Source organism: Platalea leucorodia, assembly GCF_965183815.1.
Source record: "Platalea leucorodia genome assembly, chromosome: 3".
Lineage (NCBI taxonomy): Eukaryota > Metazoa > Chordata > Aves > Pelecaniformes > Threskiornithidae > Platalea > Platalea leucorodia.
The window spans coordinates 95,854,363-95,879,428 of NC_138825.1; the positions used below are offsets into that span (position 1 = coordinate 95,854,363).

Here is a 25,066-nt window from a genome sequence, read left to right on the forward strand (position 1 = left end):
CCAGTTGCAAAGAGTTATGCCTGCAGTATTTTTGTGGCTAGAGGTGTTTATGGATTCATAATTACGCTTCTGAAATTAGAAGCTGGGTTGGATCTTGGGGACACCTCTGTTTCTTCAGAGAAATGAATGGGGAACTGCCCCTATAGAGCAGAAATCCATGTGCTTTTATGTTGAACTTTGGGTGGGACAGCAGTAGGAGCTGATAGGAGAGGGAGGATTCCTGCTGCTCGGGATCTTCCCCTTTAGAGGTGGTCTAGTCATGCTCTATCTGGAAAAACGTGGGCAGAATGATCTTGAATGTCCTGCTGCAGGTTTTGCTTCTCCATAGTGTCTGACAAAGCCTTGTCTTTTGAAAGGTCTTGAAATCTTCTAAAATTATATTGTACTGGACATCAAAAATATTTTGAAAAAAATCCCTTGCCCTCCCTTCTTTATTTTGTTTATGGTAGCAATAAAAGTCAATCCAGCTGGTCAGTTCTAGCCAATAGCATTTTGGGGCTTTACCTGAGCCCTTGCTGCTTTCACACTGCATACATAAAAACACAATTACATTCTTTATCTGGCTGGATCTGTTTATCTGGATCTGCTTGAGACACTGATTTTCTTCTATGTACAATTTTTTTCATCTTCTTATCTTCAATTCATTGTGGCACATCCTTATCAAAAGATGAAGTAATGCTATATAATCAAGTAGTGTTGAGAACCACAAAGGCAGACACAAAAGCCAAAACAGTTCCTTTCATTTCTGATCTGTTCTAATATCTGTTTTTTTTTTCCTAATACGTGGAATTATGCTGGCTTCGGTTAGGTTTAAAAACATAACTGTTTACAGCTTTCTGGACCAAAATACAGCTTTCTAAACCTAATATGTTTACCAAGTTAGAAGAGACTAAATATTTGCTACCATATTTTATTATATTTTACTACATTTTCTACTACATACTTAGTAGTAGTCTCTTCTGAGCATAAAAATGATATACAGAATGGTGATTCAGATTTGGTGTCTATATCTCATCTTAGAGGTATGCTTAAAATATAATACAAATACAGTTAAAAAAATTAACTCTAAAGGAGCAGTACGTTATATTTGTAGATTTTCAGGCACATTTTCTGAGGTGACCTCAGGAACTGGAATTCTGTGTAAGATGAAGTAATTATTGTCCCAATTTTTACAACTTCACTAAGGTCTCCCTTTTTAGGTCCCAAGATGGCCTTTGTCACCAATGGAAAGAAAGAGGAATCACCAGAGAGTAATTTAGACCTCAGGTGGAGTGGGTAGTATGGTGGCAGGTATGTCTGTCTTATGAGGGAATTATGAACCTTCTCTATATATCTCACCATTATGTCTAATCTTAACTGGGCTGGATTTCAGTCTCTATACCTGACAAAAAGTATCTGAAAGATGGTATTGTAGATAGGTAGGAGAGGATACTATCAGGAGGTGACCTTAGCTTATCCTGCTTCTGGGGTTGCAGTAAATTGGAGAATTCCTGTGCACCACCTAAGATCAATTAACTAATATACCTGAGCTGAGGGCAGTAACTTCTTTAATGATGCAAACTTGCTTTGAAAGAGCCCGTCTGTCTGAGCACTGAGTGGGCAAGCACTTACACTATCTTTTAGAAATAATTTTGAAAATTTGTCCCAAGATCATGCATATTCACTTCAACAACAAATAGTGGATACTATTTGATTAGCTGCAAAGCCCCATACTTCATTTTCAATTAATTTTTTCAGTTAAATTTTGTCTTGTAAAAGCTTATGATAGCACACACACAATATAAACAGCATAGAAAATATTTCTCTTTCAAAGCTTGCAAAGACATCTCTTGAAAAGAAACTAAGTTCTGACCTTCTGCCCAAACTGTCCAGTTGATCCACACATAAAACTTCAACTCCATTTTAAAAGAAATATCCATAAGTATCCCCTATTTATGAAGTATTGGTTACAGTTCTGTGTCTAACAATTGAAAAATCAGGTGAACTCTCTGTTTCCCTATACAGACGGGTCCAAACATTGTAGAGTGTCTGTTCCTCTACACAGGCGGGTCCAAACATTGTAGAGTAATAGCTAATGGCTTCAAGTTTGCTCATACAGTAGAATTTTTTCCATCTGTAAATTCTTTCAGAGAATGAGTAAGTACCATATTTTTCTCATTTGTCTTTTCCTTTCCCACCAAATGCTGTGTTTCATAACATTTGAAATGCTGGTGATATGTATTTCCAATTCTTATGGAGGCCCAAGTATGAAATTAACTCTCCCTCACTGGTGGTTTTGCATTAGTAAATGCTTAATAGGAATGGCAGTATTTGACACGTATGTCTTAAGAAACGATGTAAATAGTTTTCACTTTTATAATGTTTAAATCCCACAGACAGATTGTAGTAATGAACTGAATCCCTTTTAAAGGCTTTTCAGTTCACTTTTGCAATCTGACTGGAATCTAGGATACTCCACGTGAAGTCCAGCTGTACCTATTGCACACATCAGCTGTACCAACGCCTGCACACACTTGCAAACGAAGATAAATCAGTAAATGGTGAACTGTTGGATGTAAGGATCCAAGATTTACACTAATGAGAGCAGAATCAGACCTATTATGTCTGAGACAGATATGATTGTCAGCAATAAAATGGCAAATATTTTTAACTGCATGTGCTTGCTGGTGAAGTCAATGATTATCACTTGTATCTTGCAGGAATAGTTTTTCTTCTCATAGCAACACAGTATTTTCCAGTGGACTTTACCTGCTGGTCATGAAATCCTTTGCAGTCATGTGGAATGTTAAATCTGAAAAACTATACAGTTTTATACAGAGTGGCTCTGAAATTTTAATCTTGTTTTCTAGGTATAAACACTTCTGATAATAAGAGAAATATGAACAGCAGTGTATGATCCCAAATAATAATTTATACTGAATTAAAACATTAGCTTCACCCCTTAGACACAAGACACAATTTATTATGTTATCATATAATCAGAACAACAGAGCATGAAATTTGTTTATGCACCACTGACCTCTAAAGAGCTCATTGATATTGTGGATCCAGTTTCACTTCTTGATAATCCTGCATTGTCATCCAGCTCTGAGGCAATGAAGTTCTTCACTGCTGTGCGGGGCTCAAATGGTAAATTCTGCATATGTTCTTGGGTGGGAAGATGCTGGTCTAAATTGATATTAAATTGGTCCATTACAGAGGGATTCATATTGAACTCTGGATTAACTTTGTAGTGCAACAGCCTTTCATGAGGCAACGTATCCATGCCTATATTCATTTTGCTTTCATCTTTCAGTGATGGCTGGCTATTTACTGAGCCCCGGGGCATGACTATGTAGTCGCTTTCTATCATCCGTTCTTGAGGATGGACTATGTCCATATCTGCACCTCGCAAATTATCATCAGTGCATAAATACACAGTCCTCCGCAACTCACTGTTGTCTTTTTTCAAGCACTGATTGGCCAGTTCACTCATACTCATAGGCATGTGGAGACCTGTTGGTTGCTGGATGATGACTTTGGAGATGATGTTTCCAGGCAAGGTAGAATAGCTCATTCCTTCAGGGTTGGGTCCCTTCTCCTCCTCTTCATCATTTAGTGAAATTCTAGAAAGTGTTCCTGTTATAGTAGCTGCTCTGCAAGGTCCAATGTCTTTATGCAGAACTGTGGGTCAGAGAACAGAATTCTTACAACATGAAACCATGTCTGCCCAACACTGCTTTTTCTTGTGGCTTTATTTAGCAGCAGTCCCTTTACCAGTGCATCTTCTTAACTCTTTTCCTATACACTTAATAACTTTTATTCTATAAATATTGTTTTGGGAAGGTTTGGTTTTTTTTTTTTTTTTTAAATCGACATCTCTTAATCCACTGTGTATAACTGCCACAGATGTCTGACTAAGCCTCAGTCATTTATATAAATGAGAAACACTCCTTCATTTATTCCTACTGCCTTACATAGATCCTAGGTGACCTACAACTTAAGCAAAAGCCTGCCATGTGGAACTTGATTAAGGGTTTTCCAAAAAAATACACTATGACATCTGTACTGCCGTTATTAACTCCACATAACCTCCTGGAAAATGTCAGACAGATTGTAAAGCAGAATAATTTTGTCAATCCATTGTAATGACCTACCATAAGATTATAACTATGAACATGTGTTCCTGAGCTCCTAAATGCTCCTTTTCGCTGACTTTTTAAAACTCTTCCATGTTAAATTAATTTTTAAATAAAAGTGACAAAATAGTAACCACATTGGGAAGAAATTCCATTGGTATCAGAAAGACATATTTTGCTGCATCTGAAAAGGTCATAAAGAATATAAACGTCTCATAAAACAGTCATAATCCACTTTTGGTGTAGGCCTAGACCTTCCTGGTCAAACTCATAGCAACATCCAGCATTTTTTTTGTTGGGGTAAGCTCCATATGTAAAAGCTATTAATCCTGTCATAGGATACAAAATTTGCAGGAGCACTGAAGGATTCATTCAAAAGCAAAGCATCTATTCAATCAAATTATTGATCTTAAAAAATAAATATGTCTATAATTCAACATTTGTAATGAAAGAAAAAGGACAGATAGTAAGAAAATAAAAATTAAAGAAATCAATTATTGGGCTTATTCCAGCTGGGTGCAAGAATTTTCTTGTCCCCCCACTCCCTGTTGAAAATATCTTAATTCACACCAGTGCTAGTCTATGCAATAAAATCCAGCTCATAAGCTGAGACAGTAAGACAACTTGAAGTATCTCAGGTGTTACATTTACATCCCTTTTGGTAGCCTGAGGGCTCTGATGACCCAGATCCCCCGGTACCTGTCAGTTCACTGCCATGTGCCATAGCAAGCAGCTCATAAGGCATCCCACTCTCCTACCTCACTCAAAACTGCCTCTCATTTTTCCATTATGAAAAGAACAGTTTGAACAACAGTGCACAAATACCCAGCTTCAGTGTGGCTGCTTCATTGATTCCAGTCACACTTGTTAAGACACTTCAAACTGTGACCTATTCTTAAATTTTTCATTAAAAGAAACTGAATTTAAATGTTAATTTAGTAAACCCTGTTTATAACTGTATTCAAAGTCCTTAAGGATGCCCCTGACAAGGCTCTGTGTACTGCAGAGCTATGTTGGCAAAGGTAAGAAGTAGGAGCTACATGGACCAATGCTGGGCTTTTGTCTGCATTGGATGGTGATAGACATGCATTTGTGTTACCATGTACTACCTTGCTCCCTTCAAAATACATGTGCATATTAAAACTAATCTATATGGAAGAACTAGTACCATATTGCAAGAAACTGAACTGGCAGTTTGTTAAAGGTGGGTACCTGGAAACTCAAACTTTACCTTGATGACATCAGCCTTCTTGGCTCCCCATATAGCCAGCAAAGAGACACAGTGTCCTTCAGGTGGGTGATGCAGAACAGCTAAGTCAGGCTTCTGCCCTGACTCACCCTGTGGAGAGGACACCCTCTCTCATTCTTTCTCTCTTCATTGAAAACCGAGAGTGTCTAGGCAGGATTGCCTCCCTAGGAAAAACTGCCCTTTAGGAATATCTCCTAGATTTAAAAATTGCTATAGGGTTTATATGGTCATTTATTTTACACTGTACTTCATTTAAGCAAGACTGGCAAATAGACTGCTTAAAATGTGTTATTTTTAATATGCAGAAACAGACATAGCTGACTAATTAAAGATCACACTATTGAAATGTCTTAAAAAAACCCCAACTTATTCCAGTAAAGTGGAATCAAATTTCATTTTCCTGATGCCACTTTGCTTAAGCTACTGTTGATTTCACTTAGAGTCCTAAAAAACTTACCCTCTTTAAAACTAACAGCAATTGATGCATCCTTCATACACATAGCTGTTAGGGTACACTATATTAATTTCTTTTTTTTTTTTTTTTTTTTTGGTAGCAAAATGACTGTTTCACATTTGCTTGTGTACCAGGGCAAGGAAAGTTTTGTGTGTTAAGACTGATCTTCTTTCCAAAACCATTTGCCTTCTAATAGACAATCACACCTTTGGCTGCTTCCCAACTGCTGAATACTAGTAAAAAGCTTTTGTAAGAAAATGAAATAAATGTATTCGTACAATGGCATCACTTTTTTTGTTTACATTTATAAATATGTGCTGAAAACAATTAAAACCTGATATTTTTCTGGTTTTCACTTCACAAGGAACTAGTACAAGACTTCTTTTTGTTGGCTACTCTCTCAGTGTTCTTACCTGACCGACAAGCAATGTCCACGTCCTTTTCAAAATCAGTCTGTAACAAGAACCAATGAAACAGGACAACCATTATTAATTGAAAACTAAACCACAATACCTTTTTGCCAACTAGCGCTTCCAAAATGTCCTACTTACAGAGTCATAGTCTCTTAAAAGTGGTTTCTTGTTGCTGAGAGGTGAAGTGTATTGTTTTACAACAGCAGAGCTTTACAAAGTTTCCTAAAGTATAACTGGGTGGTTTTCAAAGTATGCTGCCTGACCAGAAAAAATAAAATAAAATAGGTGGGAGTATATAATTTTAATATAACGATACAGTGTATAGTTTTTTATGTATATGGAAGAGTAACTTCTACATCTCATCGAGGGATCATCTTTAAGGAAGCTTTTCATAGTAATTTTATAAACAGAAGTATGGAAAATAGCCTGCAATACAAATTACTGTGAGTAAGTGTAATCCAGTTAGTCTACCCTGTCTGAAACTTCATTACTTTGTTATGAAGTGGTTATTTATTATATAACATTCTGTCCATCTTTGCTACTAATGTAATCACATAAACTTTGCACTCCCTGAAAAAAACTATTATTTATTTCATCGGGCAAAAACGAATTGTAAGAGCTAAGAATGAATTTTAACAGTTGAAAATCCAAGCACACTTTTCCCAGTTAAACAAATCTATTTGTCCTGTTAGAGAATTCAAGTAATTTTTAATTATGTTTTTATTTCCACAAAAATTTTATTACATAAAAAATGTTTAATTAAACTTATCTCTTTCTTGCTTGTGAAGTCCAAACATTGGATTCTCTTTGAGTCATTATTTTTGAAGGGCATCTGCTTGCTGAGCCTTGCATTTTTTTAGGGCCTGATCCTGTCCCCATTATAGTCAATGACAAACTGTTGTTGAAAGTGAAGGGACCAATATTTTGTCTTGATATACTACCTAACAATATTAGTAAATCCAAATTGGCATACTGAGCCATTCACTATCTATCTCCTTAATTCAAGCCACTAAATAGATTCCCTCTCTAGAATCACTAGCGCTTTCTCCTTGTCTGACTTAGTTTGAGAAGAACATTTTTCAAGGCCTCATGAAGGGAAGACTCTCAAATGCATCAGCGCTCTTTACACCAACAGTAGAAAAAGTCACAATATATTATTAGATTACTTTCTCATTGTCTTATGTAAGAATTTTTTGTCACAAAGAACACTGGTGGAAGATGCTAATTCACTGTGCTCCACTAAATGATCACACCAATAATTTAAAACTTGCTAAGAGATTTAAGCAAGCAGATAATGACCTAAACACACTTATGCTTAAAAATGGCGTTAATATTTCAGCTGTGCATACTTGCCACATAGAATACAGTAAGTTTTTTCTTTTGGATAGGAACACTAAATTAATAGTCAAAGAAGAAAATAAAAGCTAACCATGATTTGAGCATGTCCGTTAGGAAAAGAACTTGAAGAATCTGCATTGATTGGATCCTGGCAATTTCTCAGTCGACATCTGAATGCATCTTGAACCTGTGAAAACAATATCTTATACTGATTCTTGTGCAACATCATATACTGTACCCATATTAAAGATTAAATTAAACTGTATGGAATACAATGCATGACTTCGCTTTAGCACACTTAATAAATCAGGAGCAGTATACATAAATGATTATTTCTGCCATTTCATACATTTGCTATATTTTGTGGCTGATGCAAAGTCTGTCAGTCTATCACACCAAGACCACAGAATTAGATTTGCCTATGGACAGAATTAACTAGTAGTCAGTGATGATCTGGTACTCAAGCCAAATATGTCTTGGGTCATAGTATTTGGCTTTGTCTTCTCATTCACTTTGGTACAGGTCTAATAGCAGGATTAATCAGTATACTATTAACCATTGCAAAATAAAATGTATCTTCTGCCTGATAAACGTAAGATTCTTGAAAGACAGTTCTTAACAGCTACTATAATCAGATGTGCTCTCCTAATTATACTTTAAAGAATCAGTCAATTTGAAAGACATTACTGATTCTAATCATAATCTCTGACTCCATGTATAGGGAATCTAATGCATCTCTCTTAGGAGTAAAACTCTTCAGATCAGGTAAATATCTTCAGTGTGAGCACAAGAAGAAGAACAGTGGATTGTTTGCACAGAGTCTGGTTTCTTGAAACTAAAAAAAAAAAAAGGAACTTCTCAGAAATTGCTGTTTACTAATATGATCCATAAAGTAAATTTGAAGACTTGTCCCTAAAACACAAGTATATTTGAGGAATTATCTTTTCGTAAGAAAGGCTATTTCTACTTTGATTTTGGGCAGAACGTATGGCTAAAGAAATATTATTACACAACACTTTTGTCAGAAAGATGGGGTTCAACAGAGGCCCATTCAAAAGAAAAATGCAGTTCCTGTTTGCTGACAGTAAAATGCAAACACATATTGCTGCTTTCTCACGTGTACCACAGTAAGGACAGCAAGGCAACTTCTGGAACGGAAAGTTTTAAACCGTGAATTTTGGTTTCAGAAATGCAAGTGTCCATATTAGCAACCTGATTGCAAGATGTGACTTGGAAAACAGGAACTTAGTTGGGTGACCTCCAATCAAAACAAACTGTATAATTTCTTGTTGGAAGTACTCTCAATGAAATGCCTACAAAAATCTACATTCCATTTATTATCTGTAGAAATTACTTGATGTCTTATTCAGAATAATTAAAAGGGAGAAAATCGTGTTCTACTCATGGACATTTTGTGAACAGCAGAAGAGGATAATTCATTAATTGTTGCTGATGAAAAGCCGTCCCCTTTCAATACATCATATTCTACTGCAAGCTGTTTAAGAGGTTTCACAAAAGGGAAAATGAAATGGAAAAAAATTATTTATTTTTGTAATTAGAAAGCATTATTTTAACATGCTCAACCCTTAAATGAGTAAGAGTGCTCTGCAGTCTTGATAAGTGACTGTTGCAGGTGAAGGAAGACTAATATAGAGCAGAAAGAATGAAGCAAGGTGGGAAGGTTTGGATTGATTTCAAAACACCAAGACTTCCCACATGTGGTAATGTAAAGTGTGCTTGACCTGTAACGTGACTCAGATTCTGATTTTAGGCACTACACTTGCTGTGGTTTTCCATGTGTTTCATATTAATTTAATTTGGCATCTCCCTGTTGTTGCAAATTTAATCCAAGTCTTCTCTCACTTTATCAACGCTGAAGTTAGGTCACACTTCAGAGTTTTATGCTCTTGGATAAGCACTGGCACGGTGATTCGAGAAAAAAATAAAACAAAAAATCCCTCTCTCCAAAGCATCCCCAGCTGTGCTGAATCTCATTGCAAGCTTCATGATGCTTGACCCCAAAGCATTATTACTTCAGAACATACTGTGTGATCTCACTCTGTGCAGTAGGCCTCCTTATTTTTGGGACTCTCTGTTCATGAAGCTTCCCCAGTTCAGATAGCTCCAGAGATCTCAAGAATCTCATGTCCTACTTTCACTACCTTCTATATTAAAGTGGTGAATCTTGATCCTCTTAAATGTGCATGCTTCTTACAATGTTTCTGAAGTGCAAGCAGCATATGATTTGAACATGTTAACAGAATGTCAAATCTAGCTGTATCCATCATATCGACATATGTTGCAACTTCTAGGTGTCCTCACACACGTCAGAAACAAAAAGGTTGAACTTTCTAAATACCAGCTTATTTTTCTAAACTGCTTGTTCAAACTTGTTGTTTGAGTATGTAAAGACTGTGCTGTTTTTACATTTTACTTTGAAACATAATCTTGTTTTTTCCCCCTGCCTTTTAACATCAAGTTACAAGATTTTCTTAGAGCCAGGCAGAGCAGGAGAGACAGATGTGATGAACGTGCGGATACCAGGGAAGTGGTTTCCTTAGCAACAGTAACCAACTCCAAGCTTTTATAACTTACCCTCTCCCTACTCATGTACTCTTTATTTTTCTCCTGCAATACAGAAATGTGGGCTTTAGACGCCAACGATGCATTTAACCCAAATGCTCTCTAGTCAGCAGAGCACAGCAAAAGAAGAAAATACATGTGGGTTCCTCCCATCACCACTGTTAACAAGAGTTACTCAGTGTGATTCAAATTAGCTTTAGAGCATCTTGTGTTCAAGCAGGTCAGGCAAATCGTTTTGCTCTGATGGAGAAGCTTCAGCACTAACCTCTCCTATCATTCTCTGTTCTGTGACACACACCTCACCATCTTCCAATGCACAATTAGGTATTTAAACAGCAAGAAGAGATAAAAAAAATACTAGGCTCTCTGGGCTAAGAAGGCAACATAAAGCAATAATACCTAACTCTTACTTTGCATTTTTCTTTTCTAATTTCCAAATGGTCTATAAGAGGCCTGATGCTTAATAAGTATTATATTTATCTTAGAAGTTAGGAAATGGAAATATAGAAAGATTTAATGTCTTTCCAAAAGACCTTGAATTGATGGAGGGCAGAAATAGACGCAACCTGTCACTTAGTTCTCTTCTAGTTGTATGTCTTACTCAGTGAACGTCCCTGGCTTCCTAATGCAGCCCTTGTCACACAAGATCTTCGATATAGGGTACTAGAGAATGTAATAAATGTTTCCATCATTTATGTTTATATCAATATAACTAAGAGGAAAACCGGGGAGTTTCTACATATAATTGTAAAAGACTGTGTCTTTTTGTAATGTAACGACAATAAAGGTATAGTAAAGCAGGGCTGTCGTCTTCTTTGTTTGAATTTTATGGTGATACATTCCACCCCATTTTTTTTTCCTGACAGTCAGAATTATTGTTTTGCCTGTGCTGGCATGCTATAAATATTAGATCAATCCTATAGGCTATAACTGACACAGCTTTGTAGCTGTCATCAAGAATGACAAATATGTTGGCACGGTTTCCCTGACAGGCACGGGCAGAGTAAAATGCTTTTGCAGACAACAGAAAGTAACAGAATATTTTTTCAGCTGGGAGGTACCCTGTGCAGTGCAAAGACTGCATTGCACACTGTGCATGATGGCCACTATCTTGGCTTCTACTCACCTGAGGGTCTCTGCAGCTAGAAAGCCAGACTCTCTAGAGCCAGATTGAAACATAACTTATGGAGTTACATCTCTTTCTGTGTAGGAACTTGTTGCAGTAAAGAGTTATGGTTTTGCTGCTGCAAACTGGTCCATATAAGTGCAGACGATACACATTTTTGAAACAAAAATTGTTTCGAGTGCATCAACTTTTACTTCTTTGCTGTTCTTGAAGAACTTTCTATTCATTTTCTTTTCCCATATGAAAAAATTACCTTAATTAGTTCCTCAAGTGTTTTGCCCAGTTTACAATTTAAATCTGGAGGACTAAAGAAGATTCAATGTGTTCTGCCAAAGAGAGTTCAAACAGCAATATGCCTAGACTGCCTTGTCTTCCACCACCACCACTATCATCATCTTGACTGGAGATAATCTACTGATTAATGAATAAGTAGTCTCTGTACATTTGCTTTTGCCTAAGTTGTCATGACTGAAGAAAAAACTCCTTCCTCTTTTTGATAAGCGATGACTTTATCAAACCTAGGTGCTTTTTGGGCCTCATTGGGAAATCTTCTCATGAGGTCATTTTTTAAAATACCATGTAGATAGATTGATTAGCTGTTTTATCAAATGCCTGCCTTCTAGAATTTCAGTGTTAGGACCAGGGCGTGTACCTGCCAAGACTGGCTTGCGGGAACAACTCCTTTAAGTAGTTAAACGAAGTAATGACTCTTTGCAGTTAGATGAGATATGTATATGCGATTTTCTAAAAAAGCAACAAATAAAATAAAGCATAACTAGCTGATTGCCTACACGCAAACAATTAAGATTCTAAATTCCTGTATAAACATCTTTATAAGCAGGTATTTTTGCATATTGCTTGCACTAGAACCAGTGAGTTAAAAGTGGTTCAAGTCAAGGTACCCTTCAAATTTGAAAACTGAGTTTACTTATAGAAAAGACTAATTCCACCTCTATCACCCCTGTCCTATCTGTGAGTAGGGTCAGACAAGAACATTTCCGTGAGATATTCAGCAATATTGAAGCGTTCCCTGGGAATGAAGCATTTGCAGCAAATAGCTGTCATTAGAGTAGGGAACCTGTCTTGAAGGCTTGGGGCATCGTGGGAAGATGCATGTTCAATTTCATCTTAAGCAGTCAAAGTATTTTTTTTCCAAATAAACTCCTGTATTACTGCACTGAGGCAGGCTTTAATGTCTGATTTTTTTTTTTTTTTTTTTTTTTTTTTTATTTTATGCAGTGCTATGCTATGATACTTTTAGAATTTCTCATGGATTTTGGTCTGTTTTTTGACAAAATCAATGACTGATAACCAGGTATGTGTTGCAAACTCTCTGCATCCTCACAAAAGGCATGAGGAAATGGAATTAGGACATGAGGAAATGGAATGAAGCTGCATCAGGGGAAGTTCAGATTGGACATTAGGAAAAGGTGCTTCACTGGGAGGGTGGTTGGTCACTGGAAGAGGCTCCCCAGGGAAGTGGTCACTGCACCAAGCCTGCCAATGTTCAAGGAGAGTTTGGACGACACTCTTAGTCATATGATTTAGGTTTACGTAGTCCTGCGAGGAGCAGGGTTTTGGACTCAATGACCCTTACAGGTCCCTTCCAACTCAAGATATTCTATGATTCTATGAAAGATAATGCTGTTTATACTGCTTTGTTTTTGAAGGTTTCAACTGCAACCTTGAACTAAAGATATATATTTTAAAATAAAAATGGTTCCTCAGGACAGTAAGTGGGAGGTAGCATGCCCTTTCCAGGCTAATTAATATATCCCAATGGAAATAATACAAATTTCATAGAGAGGAAAACCAGTATGGAACCACCATTCTTTCTACTGAAGAATTTAAGTAAAAATAGTTGCAGTGTCTTACTAGTTTACTAAAAGCATATGTGAAATGATGGCTTTCATTTCTACAGACGAGAATACTCTCTTTCACAGATGTAAATCATATGGGGAAAGAAAATGCTGTAGTAAATAAGGGGATAGCAAGACAGTTCTACATAAAATAGATTTGTCTAGAGTGTTATGTCTTATTCCGCACATATTTTTAACCTAAAGGAAAAAAAAAAAAGAAAAAACAAAGAAAAGAAAAAAAAAGAAAAAAGAAAAGGTATTAAAAGAGGTAAGCCCCTTCCACTATGAAAGCTGATAAACTAAGAAAAACAAAAGTTCATAGCCTCTAACAGCTTGAATAAAGTGGGAGTCAGCACAATGGAAGGTGCTGTTTTCTGCAAGATATTGATAAACTTTTTCCTTAAAAATTGGAAACCCAATTCTTTGATAAGATAATCATAGGACAGTGATAAAAAGTTCACACAAAGTGGTACACTACTGAAAGATTGAAATAAAGTCACTCATAATTCTTTTTCATAAATACAGCGAGTTTCGGTGTTTAAAGGGTGTGAATGGTGGAAACGGAAACCACTGTGTGAGATTCCTCACTCAGCGTTGACAATAAACCTTTCCTGAAACATCTTCCTCTTTTTTTAGTCCTGACCTGTTTTTGAATAACTCTTGCCAATCACAAGGAATCTTGCTAGACAGTGTAATTTAGTTTATTGTTGTGGTAAATATCCTGAAGTTGATAAATGGCTAAGTCATAGGCATGCCAGTGGACCAGATTACTGCTCTCCAGTCCAGCTTTGCCTGCTCATTTTTGATAGATGGTCCCACTACCACAGATCTGCCAGAAAAGCTGTTGTGTTACTGCTCTCAAACCTATCTATCTCAATAAAAATGTAGGGTTAGTTAGCAGGTTAGATATAGGTTAGAGAAGCTGTCACCACAGCCAGGTTAAAGAGCTCTTGTGTGATAGCTTTGACATCACATTTCAGAGGTGATGAATTCTGCAGTGGGTGACACTGAGCTGTGAAGGGCAGGCCAGGGGTACTAGCTTTTACTTGCTGTTCTCAAAGCATTCATCTGTCTTCATCCTCAATGTCCCCATAACTTAAGTATGTTACCTGAGTTTGTAGAACTAAAAGGGTAGATAACAACATATCACCTCATCTTCTGCAACATAACACCTCATCTCCTTGTGTCCTCTTTCAGGGACAGTATAAGCAGAAATAATTTTGTGTTTGAATCAGTTTTAGAGACTGTAAAAATCTATAGCTTTTGATCTTCAGGAAAAGTGCATTCATGTAAGTATTTCCCTATGCTCACAATATTGGGAAAGCCTAACGCTTAAAAATAAACTGAATTCGGGATCAATTAAAAGCCAGCTTTAATTAAGCAGGTACAGCTTTATACTGAAACCGACATTCTGCACCTGGAATTAACTGATCTTCCCCCTCTCTTTTTCACTTGTTCCTCTACATCTCACCATAAAATACTTTTCTCTTTCTATGAAATATATTTCCACAGAGGAAGCTGTATATAACACTGAAGAGCAGTTGAGAGATTAACAGGAGCACAGCCCTTTAGAAAACTGGGAAGCCATTCCTCACCTCCCTTCGGAGAATACAATGGACCATGACAATAACAAAGCCTTGTAATGAATCAAATACTGCAAAAAGTATCTGAAATAATATTGATCTTTTGTCTGTCATGGCCAGAACTGCAGACATCCAAGTCAGCGCCAGAAGTGGCAACACCACACAGGAACTCCAAAGGGATGCCCTATTGAAAGAAAGAGAAAAGCAGCACTGTAATATTGTAAAAAAATGATTAAAAGCTCACTATTAAAATAAAACATATTTAAGGATGGCACTTTATCAAGTTAACTTGAAAATCACTGACAAGGATGTAACAGTGTCGGTACTTTATGATCTAAAGAATATCCTGTATTCAGTTAATAAACACAGTTGCAATTTTTTTTGTTGTTGTTAAAAAGTATTTAAACGTGCTCAGCACTCTATACAGTGTTAGCAAACACAGTTGTCATCATCAAACTATTGTCTCACATGCACTGTATAAGATTTGTAACAAGAAGATGTAAATGATCAGGACTAACATGGCATTACTGGCGGTGGTGGCTGACAAAGCTGTTGTTGAAACTACTCCACACTTGGCACATTTGAGCGTCAAACCGCTATGAGGCTCACTCATCTGACTGCAAACAAACAGAACACCCACAAAAAGAACAAAATATTGAATTGTCACCAAAAAACGTTGCTACTGAAATTTAGCTTTTAAATATGACGTCATGCAGAAAAAGTAAGTAGACTTATTCAGGATGAATGCTCTATGTTGTTGCAAAACTGTACTTTGTACTTTACATTATTGTTAGCTTTAAATGTTAATGTTATGGGGCTTCATTTCATGCAGACTCTATTTCTTCCATTTAAGCTAAAAAAGGCCCCAAACATCCAGTGATCAAAACTGCTCAGTACACTGAAGTAAACATAAGCACGTGCTAGGATAGACACACAAAGTGAAATCCCTCTATTCAGACCTGTTAAAACACTATTGTACCCAAACTTGCTTGAGAAAGAGTATAGGATGCTTAAAGGAGAAGTATGAAGTATGTACAATTACAGAGCATTAATAGGGAAAGAAACCTGCAAAATGTATTCAAGTATCAAATCAGTATGGGCATACTGTATAGTCAGATTTGTACTAGTGATCTGAATGGCCCACTAACATCTGGAGTGATTTTATTCATGCCATATGAAGGTCTGAATACAGGGCTTGAAATGTATGGAATCTGATGAAATAAATATCAGTTGGTACTAAAAAAAGGGTGACCTGTTTTGCATTTTAATAAAACACAGTACACAAGCATTAAGCTCAAAGCATTTTGTATGGACAATTGTACCTCGGCACCTGTCAGAAGAATTAAAGGGCAAAACCTGGAATTTAAATTTTCTTTTACATACAGCATGCATTCAACTTCCTGAGTCGACTAAATAAAGACTTTTGCTATTCCTTCTCTTTCTGCTGTCAGAACCAGGAATAACCATAGCTGACTGAGATGCAACAGGAAAGGTGGTTTACCTATTCCCAGCTGGAAAGTGGTCAACATGGTGAAGATAGGTAATACTTCATTTTTTTCACAGTTATTTCGAGCAACAGAACTCCTTTTCATTGCCAAACTCAGCATTCACAAGATTTTTAACATACTGCCCAAAACAACATTGAACTCCAGTGGTTTCCATTTTGATAAACCAAATGAAGACTCTCCATAAAAAAGTGCAATATATTTTCCATAAAAATGCAGTTTTTTTCCAAGAAAAAACAATGAGAACCATGACTTGTAAAAGGCAATTGTGGGGTGTGAAAAGAACTCAGTGAATTGACATCAGTTTACACCAGTTAAGGATCTACATTAATGAAAGAACTAGAAAAATGCCTTGGGTAAGCTTAACCTAAACTTGGGAAAATACTTACTGTCTTTGCTTGACAATACTTCAATGTTATCAGACTGGGTTATTCTCTTTACCTCTATAGATTTGTTCTGGATATTGCAAATAATAGAACTTGATGTGTATATAGACCAAATATAATCCTTCTGGCTGGGCATATATGTGCATTACCCCTTATGCCACGATAATCATTGATATCCGTGAAGACACTTTTTGATTCTCCATATGCTTATTAAGGTGGAAAAAAACCATATGGAGTTAGTATATTTTGCCCCATTCACTGCTTTAAATCCTACATAAATGATTTCTACATCTAAACTTTTGACTGAACTTTTGACAGGTGTAAGTCCAATGTTTGCCAGAAAGAATGAAGTTGCCTTCCTGAGCATGGCTGGCAAGAGATATTTGAGAAATGAGTGACAATCCCTTTTCTACTGCAGGTCAAATGCTGCACCAATTTCTATACCCCGAAGAATGACTACTGCCAAGTAGTATCAAGGAATGCTGTCGCCAAGCCACCATCTCATGCTACCACAAAAGTTAAGATTGTTTCTCGATTAGGGCATGTACATTCTTTCCCAGAATAGCTGGATTCTTTCTGACAGAATAATTTCTAGTTCTTTACCCATTTACTTTAAAATAAAATACCTCTTTACTAAGTTGCGCATTGTTAGAAAGCAAGTTATTTGTTTCATCAGGAAAATATACTATAAGCAAATAGATTTCTATAGCCGCCAATTGAGTAGCTGAAAAAAAAAAAAGATGCAGTTAAATCTAAGCTTGGATATCCTTAGAAAATGTACAAAGCCAAACCCATGGCTGCTCCAACTCCTTAAATCACTGGAATTAGAGCAGATGTGAATTTGAATTGTTGATTACTAAGCTATTACTATTCTTGAAATAATTTATGTGGGTTTATAATATTCTAGATTTCATCAGTGTTATTACACAGTTAAGAATGTTGATGGAGCAATGTAGACAAAAGTAAGGTTAAAAAATTAATACTTTCTAATGAAAAAGGAGGAAAAGAGAAGAAAAAAGTGAAAGATTTTCGTACATATTTGTCAGAATAATGGTGAAAGAGCTGAAAACCAGGAAGATTTTATTGAATTAATATTAAATGCAAATCACACCAGACGAAGTATTTATCATAAATTTGCTTATCTAACCAATGAATTGAAGTTATTAAGAATGCTACTGTTAGTGAAATGGTAAAATAATTCAAAGTGATGCTGTAATAAATTTACCCATAGCAGTAATGCACAGTAAAATAAAGATATCCTTGCTTATCATTGCTAGAAATGCAGATATTGGTGGTGTTAACTACAAGCTGGACCAAAAGACAATACTAGAACATGTAGCTGTAAAAAAAAAATTATGCAAAGTTTAAATATACTTTCATAAGCGTTAAGAAGGTGATGATGCACTTGTGAAATATTTTCCTCCAATACGGAATGAATTTAGGTGTGCTGCTGCAGTACATCATTGCCAATCATCATCCACTGAAAAACAATTTCTGATACCACCACTGTCATAATCCTCTCTTCTCATGATAACAAACAGAATTTGACTGTAAATGCAAGTAAATAATCAATAACACAGAATTTCCATTTACCTTTTCTCTTTTTTTGCTTTTAAAACTTGTTTTTTTATTTGAAATTCTGTTACGCTAATTTAGAACATACAGCTACGTAAGAACAAAGGCAAATTCTTCACAGAGTCAGAATGGCAGAATAGCATTGACCTCAGTAAGGGATATATTGCTGTAAAATATATTTTATAACAGCTTACACAAATGAATAACATTTCCCATCATAGTAATTAAAGTTGACAGCTAGAGAAAAACAATCGGTTCCTTCAGTACACACAGTTCATAAAACTGTTTTCCTAAGTCCAACAACTTTATGTGCGTGACATTCTTGTGAAAACTCCGCTCAGATATGTTTAACCCTCATTATTATTAACTTAATACTCTTGTACTTGTGTTTTATTATGTTTAGTTTGTTTAGTTGCATTCCCTCAGGATAATGCAACAGCAGCTTTTGAGATGAATGGAATCTGTTAGACACGCTGTTACACTGATATAAAGGTTCAAAGCACAATCAAAAGCATTTTTGGTGAATATCTGTAATTGAAAATTGGTGATACAATTTTAATATGCTTTAAAATAACCCAATTGTTGCTTACCCCGCTCTGTGTTTGAGCTTTTTATCTAGGATTCCATCTCTGGAAACAAGTTTATTAAATACCAAAATGCCAATCACCATGTTGACCTGTCAAACAGAAAACAAACAGTTGATCTTTCAGTGCCTGAAAGAAAATACGTTACCCTGTTACTTCAGAAAAAGGCTCTTACAGGCCTGAAAAATCCCTCCTGTTACATTTCTGAGTATTCTGTCAGAAATTGTGGAACACTGCCCCTGAGCATACCAAAAGTGTGTATTCTCAACTGGGTAACAACACACGCACAACACAACAGGCTTATTTGTGAATCTTGAAATATGCCTGGTATCAAGTTATACGTGTATATGTCTGCCGGCCAGAAGCTTGAGTAATAAAACTTTAATATTTCCTGAGTTTTAATTGCAATGATATACCCTATTCCAGGAAAACCACTGCATTTGAGTTGTGTGCACAGGTAAGAGCTAGTTAGAGCACACGAAGACCATAACCGTGTTCCTTTTTAAGCATTTACAGTCCATGTGGGTGTTCCCACTTAGGCAGAACCAGCCTGTGGTTTTCCATATCCTCCTGCACATTAGTCATTGTCTATGTCATTCAGCAAAATGCCAGTCTTGAGCCTTGTTTGACTGCAGTTTCTTTTTTTTTGTGGGCCAGCTGGACGCCTGGGGTAAGTCTGTTTAGCTCCATTAAAGTAAACGGTGTTATGATCACATACATGGGTTGAACACCTAACCTAAAAAAAAAATTCAAGTGTTTCAGCAGTCAGACTTTGGCACTCAATGGACACACTAATGGCATTTAATGGACAACTTAATGACTGTTATTATCCATTTGTATTATTGAGCTGAACTCTATGAACCTGTCTCTGCATGGCCTGCAAAGAGGTAATACCAAGTTTTGAATCTATTAAATAAATATTCCTTACTTTTTTTTTTTATTAGAAAAGGGTAATCCTTTTTTCCTTTCAAACAGATTTTTCAATACTTGTGCCAAAATACCTAATAGTTGCCAGTCTGTCCTGCCAACTCTTTTCCAGCTTTTCTTATTATCACTTTATTTTCAGCATTTACATTTTTCAGCTGATGCTATGTAATTCTTTTGCTTCATACAGGCAGGCTTAAGTGGTTGCATGGAACAGCTCCTTCCACAGCTACTAGCTAATGGTAGGGCAAACTGTGACTGTGAACTTCAAACATCTCTGAACAAAGCTTGCCAATTACACAGAGAACATACAGTTCCATGTGAAAATTATGACTGGCTTTGTGTAAACATCCTTGGCTCCTCTATCATGACAGGGACTGAGAGTTGTACAAAAGGACCCTGGCTTGACTCCAGGCAGTGATGAGACAAACTCTGTGGGAGCAGTAAACATCCATTTCAGGAAAACCTATGTAGCTAAATGGTTATATCTTTGATGACTACTAAGACCAATTCCCTTTTGCAAGGGAAAATCAGAAATAATCGGTGTTGATAGAGCTCTCCTAGTATAAAATTGGTGGAGTGGAAGGAAGAATTACGTTCAAAATCTGTAAGGGAAAAATGCTAAACAAATTATTGTAAAAAATCCATACAGACTGCAGAGCAGATGACTGATAGCCGATGGCACACATAGGGTGCAATTCATCTTACCCTAAAGTAGACACCTGAAATACTTCTGACGGTTTGAGCCCTAAAAGTGAATATTTTTCTCCACTGACAATGAAATATGGCTGGGATGACTAGCTTATATGCAGAAATCTATATTGCAGATGCCTACAATTATGCAAAGTGAATCCTACACCTAAATGCATTTCCAGAGATGTGGAAGATAAATACACAAACAAGTAACAATTCCTGGCTATGATGATTTTTTTTCTTTGCCTTCAAAAGCAGTAGCCATGGAGAGCCTGCTGGCCAGTTCCACTCCTCCTGTTGCTTTTGCTGGCACAGCAATACACTGCCAAGCAGCACTCTATAAAGACTGTCACTGAACTTCACAAGGCAGTGACAATTGCATAGATGCTATTGATAATAAGTCAGTGATGCCTGTAACAAGTTTTCTGTGCCACTAATCAGTACATTATTCTTTCACAGTTACTCTGCAAACATGGAGAGATAAATGGTATAAAGAAGTGATACAATTAAATGAATCATGCATTCAAAATACTGAAGGTACGTTAAACATTACTGAGCTCAGCATTTACAGCAAAATATAATGCTACTGTATAGCTAAGCCTTTATAATTTAAATAGCACATTCGATCATTTAATATGAAAATTCTGGAAATTATATTAATGTTTACCAAAACAACAGCAGCTGCAGGTCCAACGAAAGCATAAAGTAGTCCTCCTTCAAGAGACAGCCAACAGCTGGAAAGAACATTAGAGAAGAACTAACACAAATTAAAAATAAGTACAATGCATTGCCAAGAAAGCATTAATAATTACTACAGCATGAGATTCTTCCAGTGTATGTTCAATCCTACTTATAGAGATTCATATGCATACACACAAAACAATTACTTTGTTGATATGATGATGTGGAGAGTTGAAAGTTATTTCCATTACCAATTGTTAATGTTTTAAAAGTTTTAATGTGAATTATATATACTGAAATGCCTAAAATGTATTAAGAGCACAATAGAAAATAAGTTTGCAAATCTTTATTGAATCTCTTCTAACCATGTATGATGAGTTAACTGAACAGGACTTGCCAGGTAGGTAGCTAGAAACTTTCCAGCTTGCAATGTCTGATCGTTCTATACTTAAAGCAATGAATGGTCAAGTACCTGTAATGTAGAACTTCAGAAAAAAACAGGTTTCTACATATCTTCTCTTATGTCATTTAGTAATTGCTATTAGAACTAGGTTTTATAGACAATATTCCCATTAAAGAAAAATCAAATACAATCTAACTGTTCTATATTCTCTGGAATATTTTGCAAACAATTTAAATGTATATTTTAAAGCATCTGAAAACTGTGTTTTCTGGTGAGCTACTAATCTTGCAGAGTTTGTCATATTGCATAAGGGCTTTCACTGAAAACCATCAGATTTCCAAACACAGAGCGCTTACAGAATCAAATTCTAAATATTTGATACACCATGATGTAAAGCTTTCCATATCTGCAAAAGATCAGGAGCTTCACACACTGAAGTAAATGCAGCTGTGCTATTTTCCCAGTGATTACACATTCAAAGAACTGCATGTTTATTTGAATGCATGATCACACCTACATATAAGAAAACTCAAGTATATGCATTCAAATAATTTACTTGGATCTCACATCCAGAAACATTCACATCAGAATCATACATATCTTCTTTATTTTTCAGTACTGTTTTTGTACTTTTGAAAACCAAGTAAATTAAATGCAAGCACATCATAATATTAATGGGATGTTACGGCTGGAATTCTAACTGCAACGAATAAAAGTGTTTCCCATTGCAATGAAGCCGTGTGAAATCTGCCACATGAACCCAACTCCATCAGTGTGCTAAATTCTGGAATGATAAATTGATGCAAATAGTTCATATCTGCTTCAACATTAAAAAGGTAACACGAGTCAGGCTATTCTACATCCTACCTCAGAAAAACCCTACAATAATGTTCAATTTATTTTTGTAATGTCAAAGAAAAATGCTTTCAAAATTTTCTGCCATTTTTCTTGCTATTTTTCCAAAAGCTAGGTTATTTATTGTCAGAGACTGAGAACATGGGTTTCTGAGAGGGAGGAATGTAGTCACAGTGCATTTCCCTACCAGTATGAACTTTTAAGCTGAGTGAAGATGACCACTCTGCTTAATTAAGGCATGTAATTAAAATGTTCATGTTTATTGGGAGATAAAATCATCCCTTCATAATTTCAGCTACCTGTGCTGAAAAAAAGGGGTCAACAAGTTGGTTTTTTTTTTTTTTTTTTAATTAAAAAAAACAGTTTCTACCACAAAAAATCTTTAAGACCAAGGGGGAATTGTTCCCTCTCTTTCCCATGCCCTCAAGTTAAAAGGCTGTTCAAAAGAGTGACTTCCACTTAGAGGCAGAGCTGGAAGAAAATGTAGAGGTTGTCCTCTTTTCTTTACACAATCTGAATTTTCAACAATCTCGATTTCCAACGATGTATGGCATGGTTATTGCAATGTATTCAATATCTGCCAGTTGATGACCCCGAAACATGCTTTTTCCCAATCTTTTTCTGTTGAAGACTTTCTGAAGACAGATCTCAGGTGCCTTCTTATACCGTAAGGCAGTTTTTGTCAATTTTTTACTATTTCTTTCCTTCTTCTCTTCTTTTTCTTTGCTCTTATAGCTTTTTTTCTATGCTTTATAGTTGTTTTTATTTTGTTCCTCTGTTCTGTCGTCTTTCTTCCTGATCCCCACATAGCAGAAAGACATATAAATTGATTAGTATTAAGAGCATCCACTGGTAGTTTTATGGGACCGTGTTACATGGTCATAAAATTCTGCTGAGTGATGAGGTACCTGTAGACTTGCTCCTGTGTCCTGTACATTTTGTGAGTTTTTTGATGCTCTCCAGGAGAATGGTTCCTTCTCTTAGGAGAGCATGACTATGACAGCATTTTAATTTTTGCTGATATAATAAATTCCTGGAAGTTATCTGCACAGCTTATTAATATATAGCACTGTATGTAAACATAAGTAGGTCACGCAAGTTTATTAACTATAACTTGTAATAGTGGTGCTTTCATAGCTCTGATCGTCTGAAGAGAGGTAGCAACAATATTTATTAGACTCACAGAAATAGCTGAAAAAAACAATCAAGCTTTCAGACACACAAGTCTTTTTCAGATATCCTGAAATATCTAAAAACTTGTCACTGTGTTTTACCATTTTGCGGAAATCTCTTCAGCTTCTCTATCTATATCAGTACAAGTGTCTGTGTGAAATATTTTTCATATGTAGTTTTAAATGTACAGTAATATCATTGTCTAATAATTAGGACTGAAAGAAAAAGATAGAAATCGGAGACAGTTGATCACAGAATTGGTTCAAGCATGAACAATTCAAGCCACTCCCATCAGTCATATAGCATATGAAACTGAGATCTGCTTCAAAGATCCTTGGGCCTTCTCCCTTTCCATCAGTCTCTTCATGTGCGGGACTATGGGACTGGAATCAATTCCTTCATTTTCACTCTTAATTTTCTCCATTTGAAACCGTCGTTTTCAAAAATAGCATCTTACAGACCAGGAATAGTTTGCAACAGGACACATTTCTGATGGCAGCATGTGTGTAATTGCAGCCAAACAGGCCAACTATAGTGTAAGCAGTTAAAAAACTTACACAAGTGCTTTAGTTATGGGAGGAGGAGCAGGACAGGAGCTCTACTTTTACATCGCCCAGCAGTTGTTATGGGACACAATTCTTTGCTGGCTTCTAAGAGTGGGACAGCACATCAGCTGGTGATGGAGGAGAAGTCTCCATCCCTTGCATTTCCTGTTTTTCTTATGTAATTCTGATGTCAAATGCCAAGAAAATGTATTTGCAAATAAGATGAAAAAGCTGCATCATAGTTCTGTTTGTCCCTTGTACACTTCCTTTTGCGCTTTTGTCCCACAGTACCGTGTCAGTTGAATTTGGATCCTGGGAGAGGAGCTGTCATGTGTACAGAGACCTGCTCTTTTTTACTTTCCAGGTTACCCTTAATGAATGATTTGTTGCTTTGTCTGAATATTTCAGTATATCCTCTTTTAAAAATGCATTCAGCCCAGGAAGGAAGAAGAAAGAAACACTAAAGCAAGTAATCACACATTCTTAATGTCAGTACAGTAAATGCAATGGGATTGATTCTGCAAGGGACACAGCTACATCCCCAATGGGTTCTGGACATAGTAATCTTGTGATTGGTAATTCTCACAGCCTAAATGGTTCTCCAGTCCTGGTTCAAGGATGTAAATAATAAAAAAGCCAGCAAGATAAGCACATAGTAGTTAGTTAGAAAACATGTCAGAGGAGCAGGTCCTCAATATACTCCCAAAAGACGGCTAAGACTGTTTGTTGTTTCACTAATGATTGCCCGCTGAAAGCGCTGGCAGTTAGGTAAGCCATTCCTCATTAAAAAAAATGCAAGACATGTGTTGTCACAATTTAAAAATAACAAGTTCAGTCGTTAGAGCCAGTATTCAGGAGGAGATTTGATTTTGAATCCTTATGCACCCAGAGCTGGAGCGAAGGCTTGAAGCCTCCCCCACCATGTGCCAAGATGGTGGGAAACACAGGGCAAGGAGAGGGAATCCTGATCTCACTCAGTGATGACGCTAAGGAGAATAATTAAATATTCATTGAAGCGA

The 25,066-nt window shown here is 36.4% G+C and overlaps 1 protein-coding gene across 1 annotated transcript in view; it reads right to left on the minus strand.

The window, feature by feature from the left end:
* Positions 1-25,066, minus strand: part of ADGRB3 (adhesion G protein-coupled receptor B3) — a gene marked incomplete at both ends in the record, with an annotated part of 462,480 nt that overhangs the window by 18,718 nt on the left and 418,696 nt on the right. Inside the window, 7 exons of the mRNA XM_082307720.1 lie at positions 3,020-3,663; positions 6,235-6,274; positions 7,664-7,759; positions 14,736-14,907; positions 15,242-15,340; positions 18,780-18,865; positions 21,058-21,124. Of these exons, the coding sequence (XP_082163846.1) occupies positions 3,020-3,663; positions 6,235-6,274; positions 7,664-7,759; positions 14,736-14,907; positions 15,242-15,340; positions 18,780-18,865; positions 21,058-21,124 (1,204 nt within the window). The remainder of the gene's footprint in view (positions 1-3,019; positions 3,664-6,234; positions 6,275-7,663; positions 7,760-14,735; positions 14,908-15,241; positions 15,341-18,779; positions 18,866-21,057; positions 21,125-25,066) is intronic.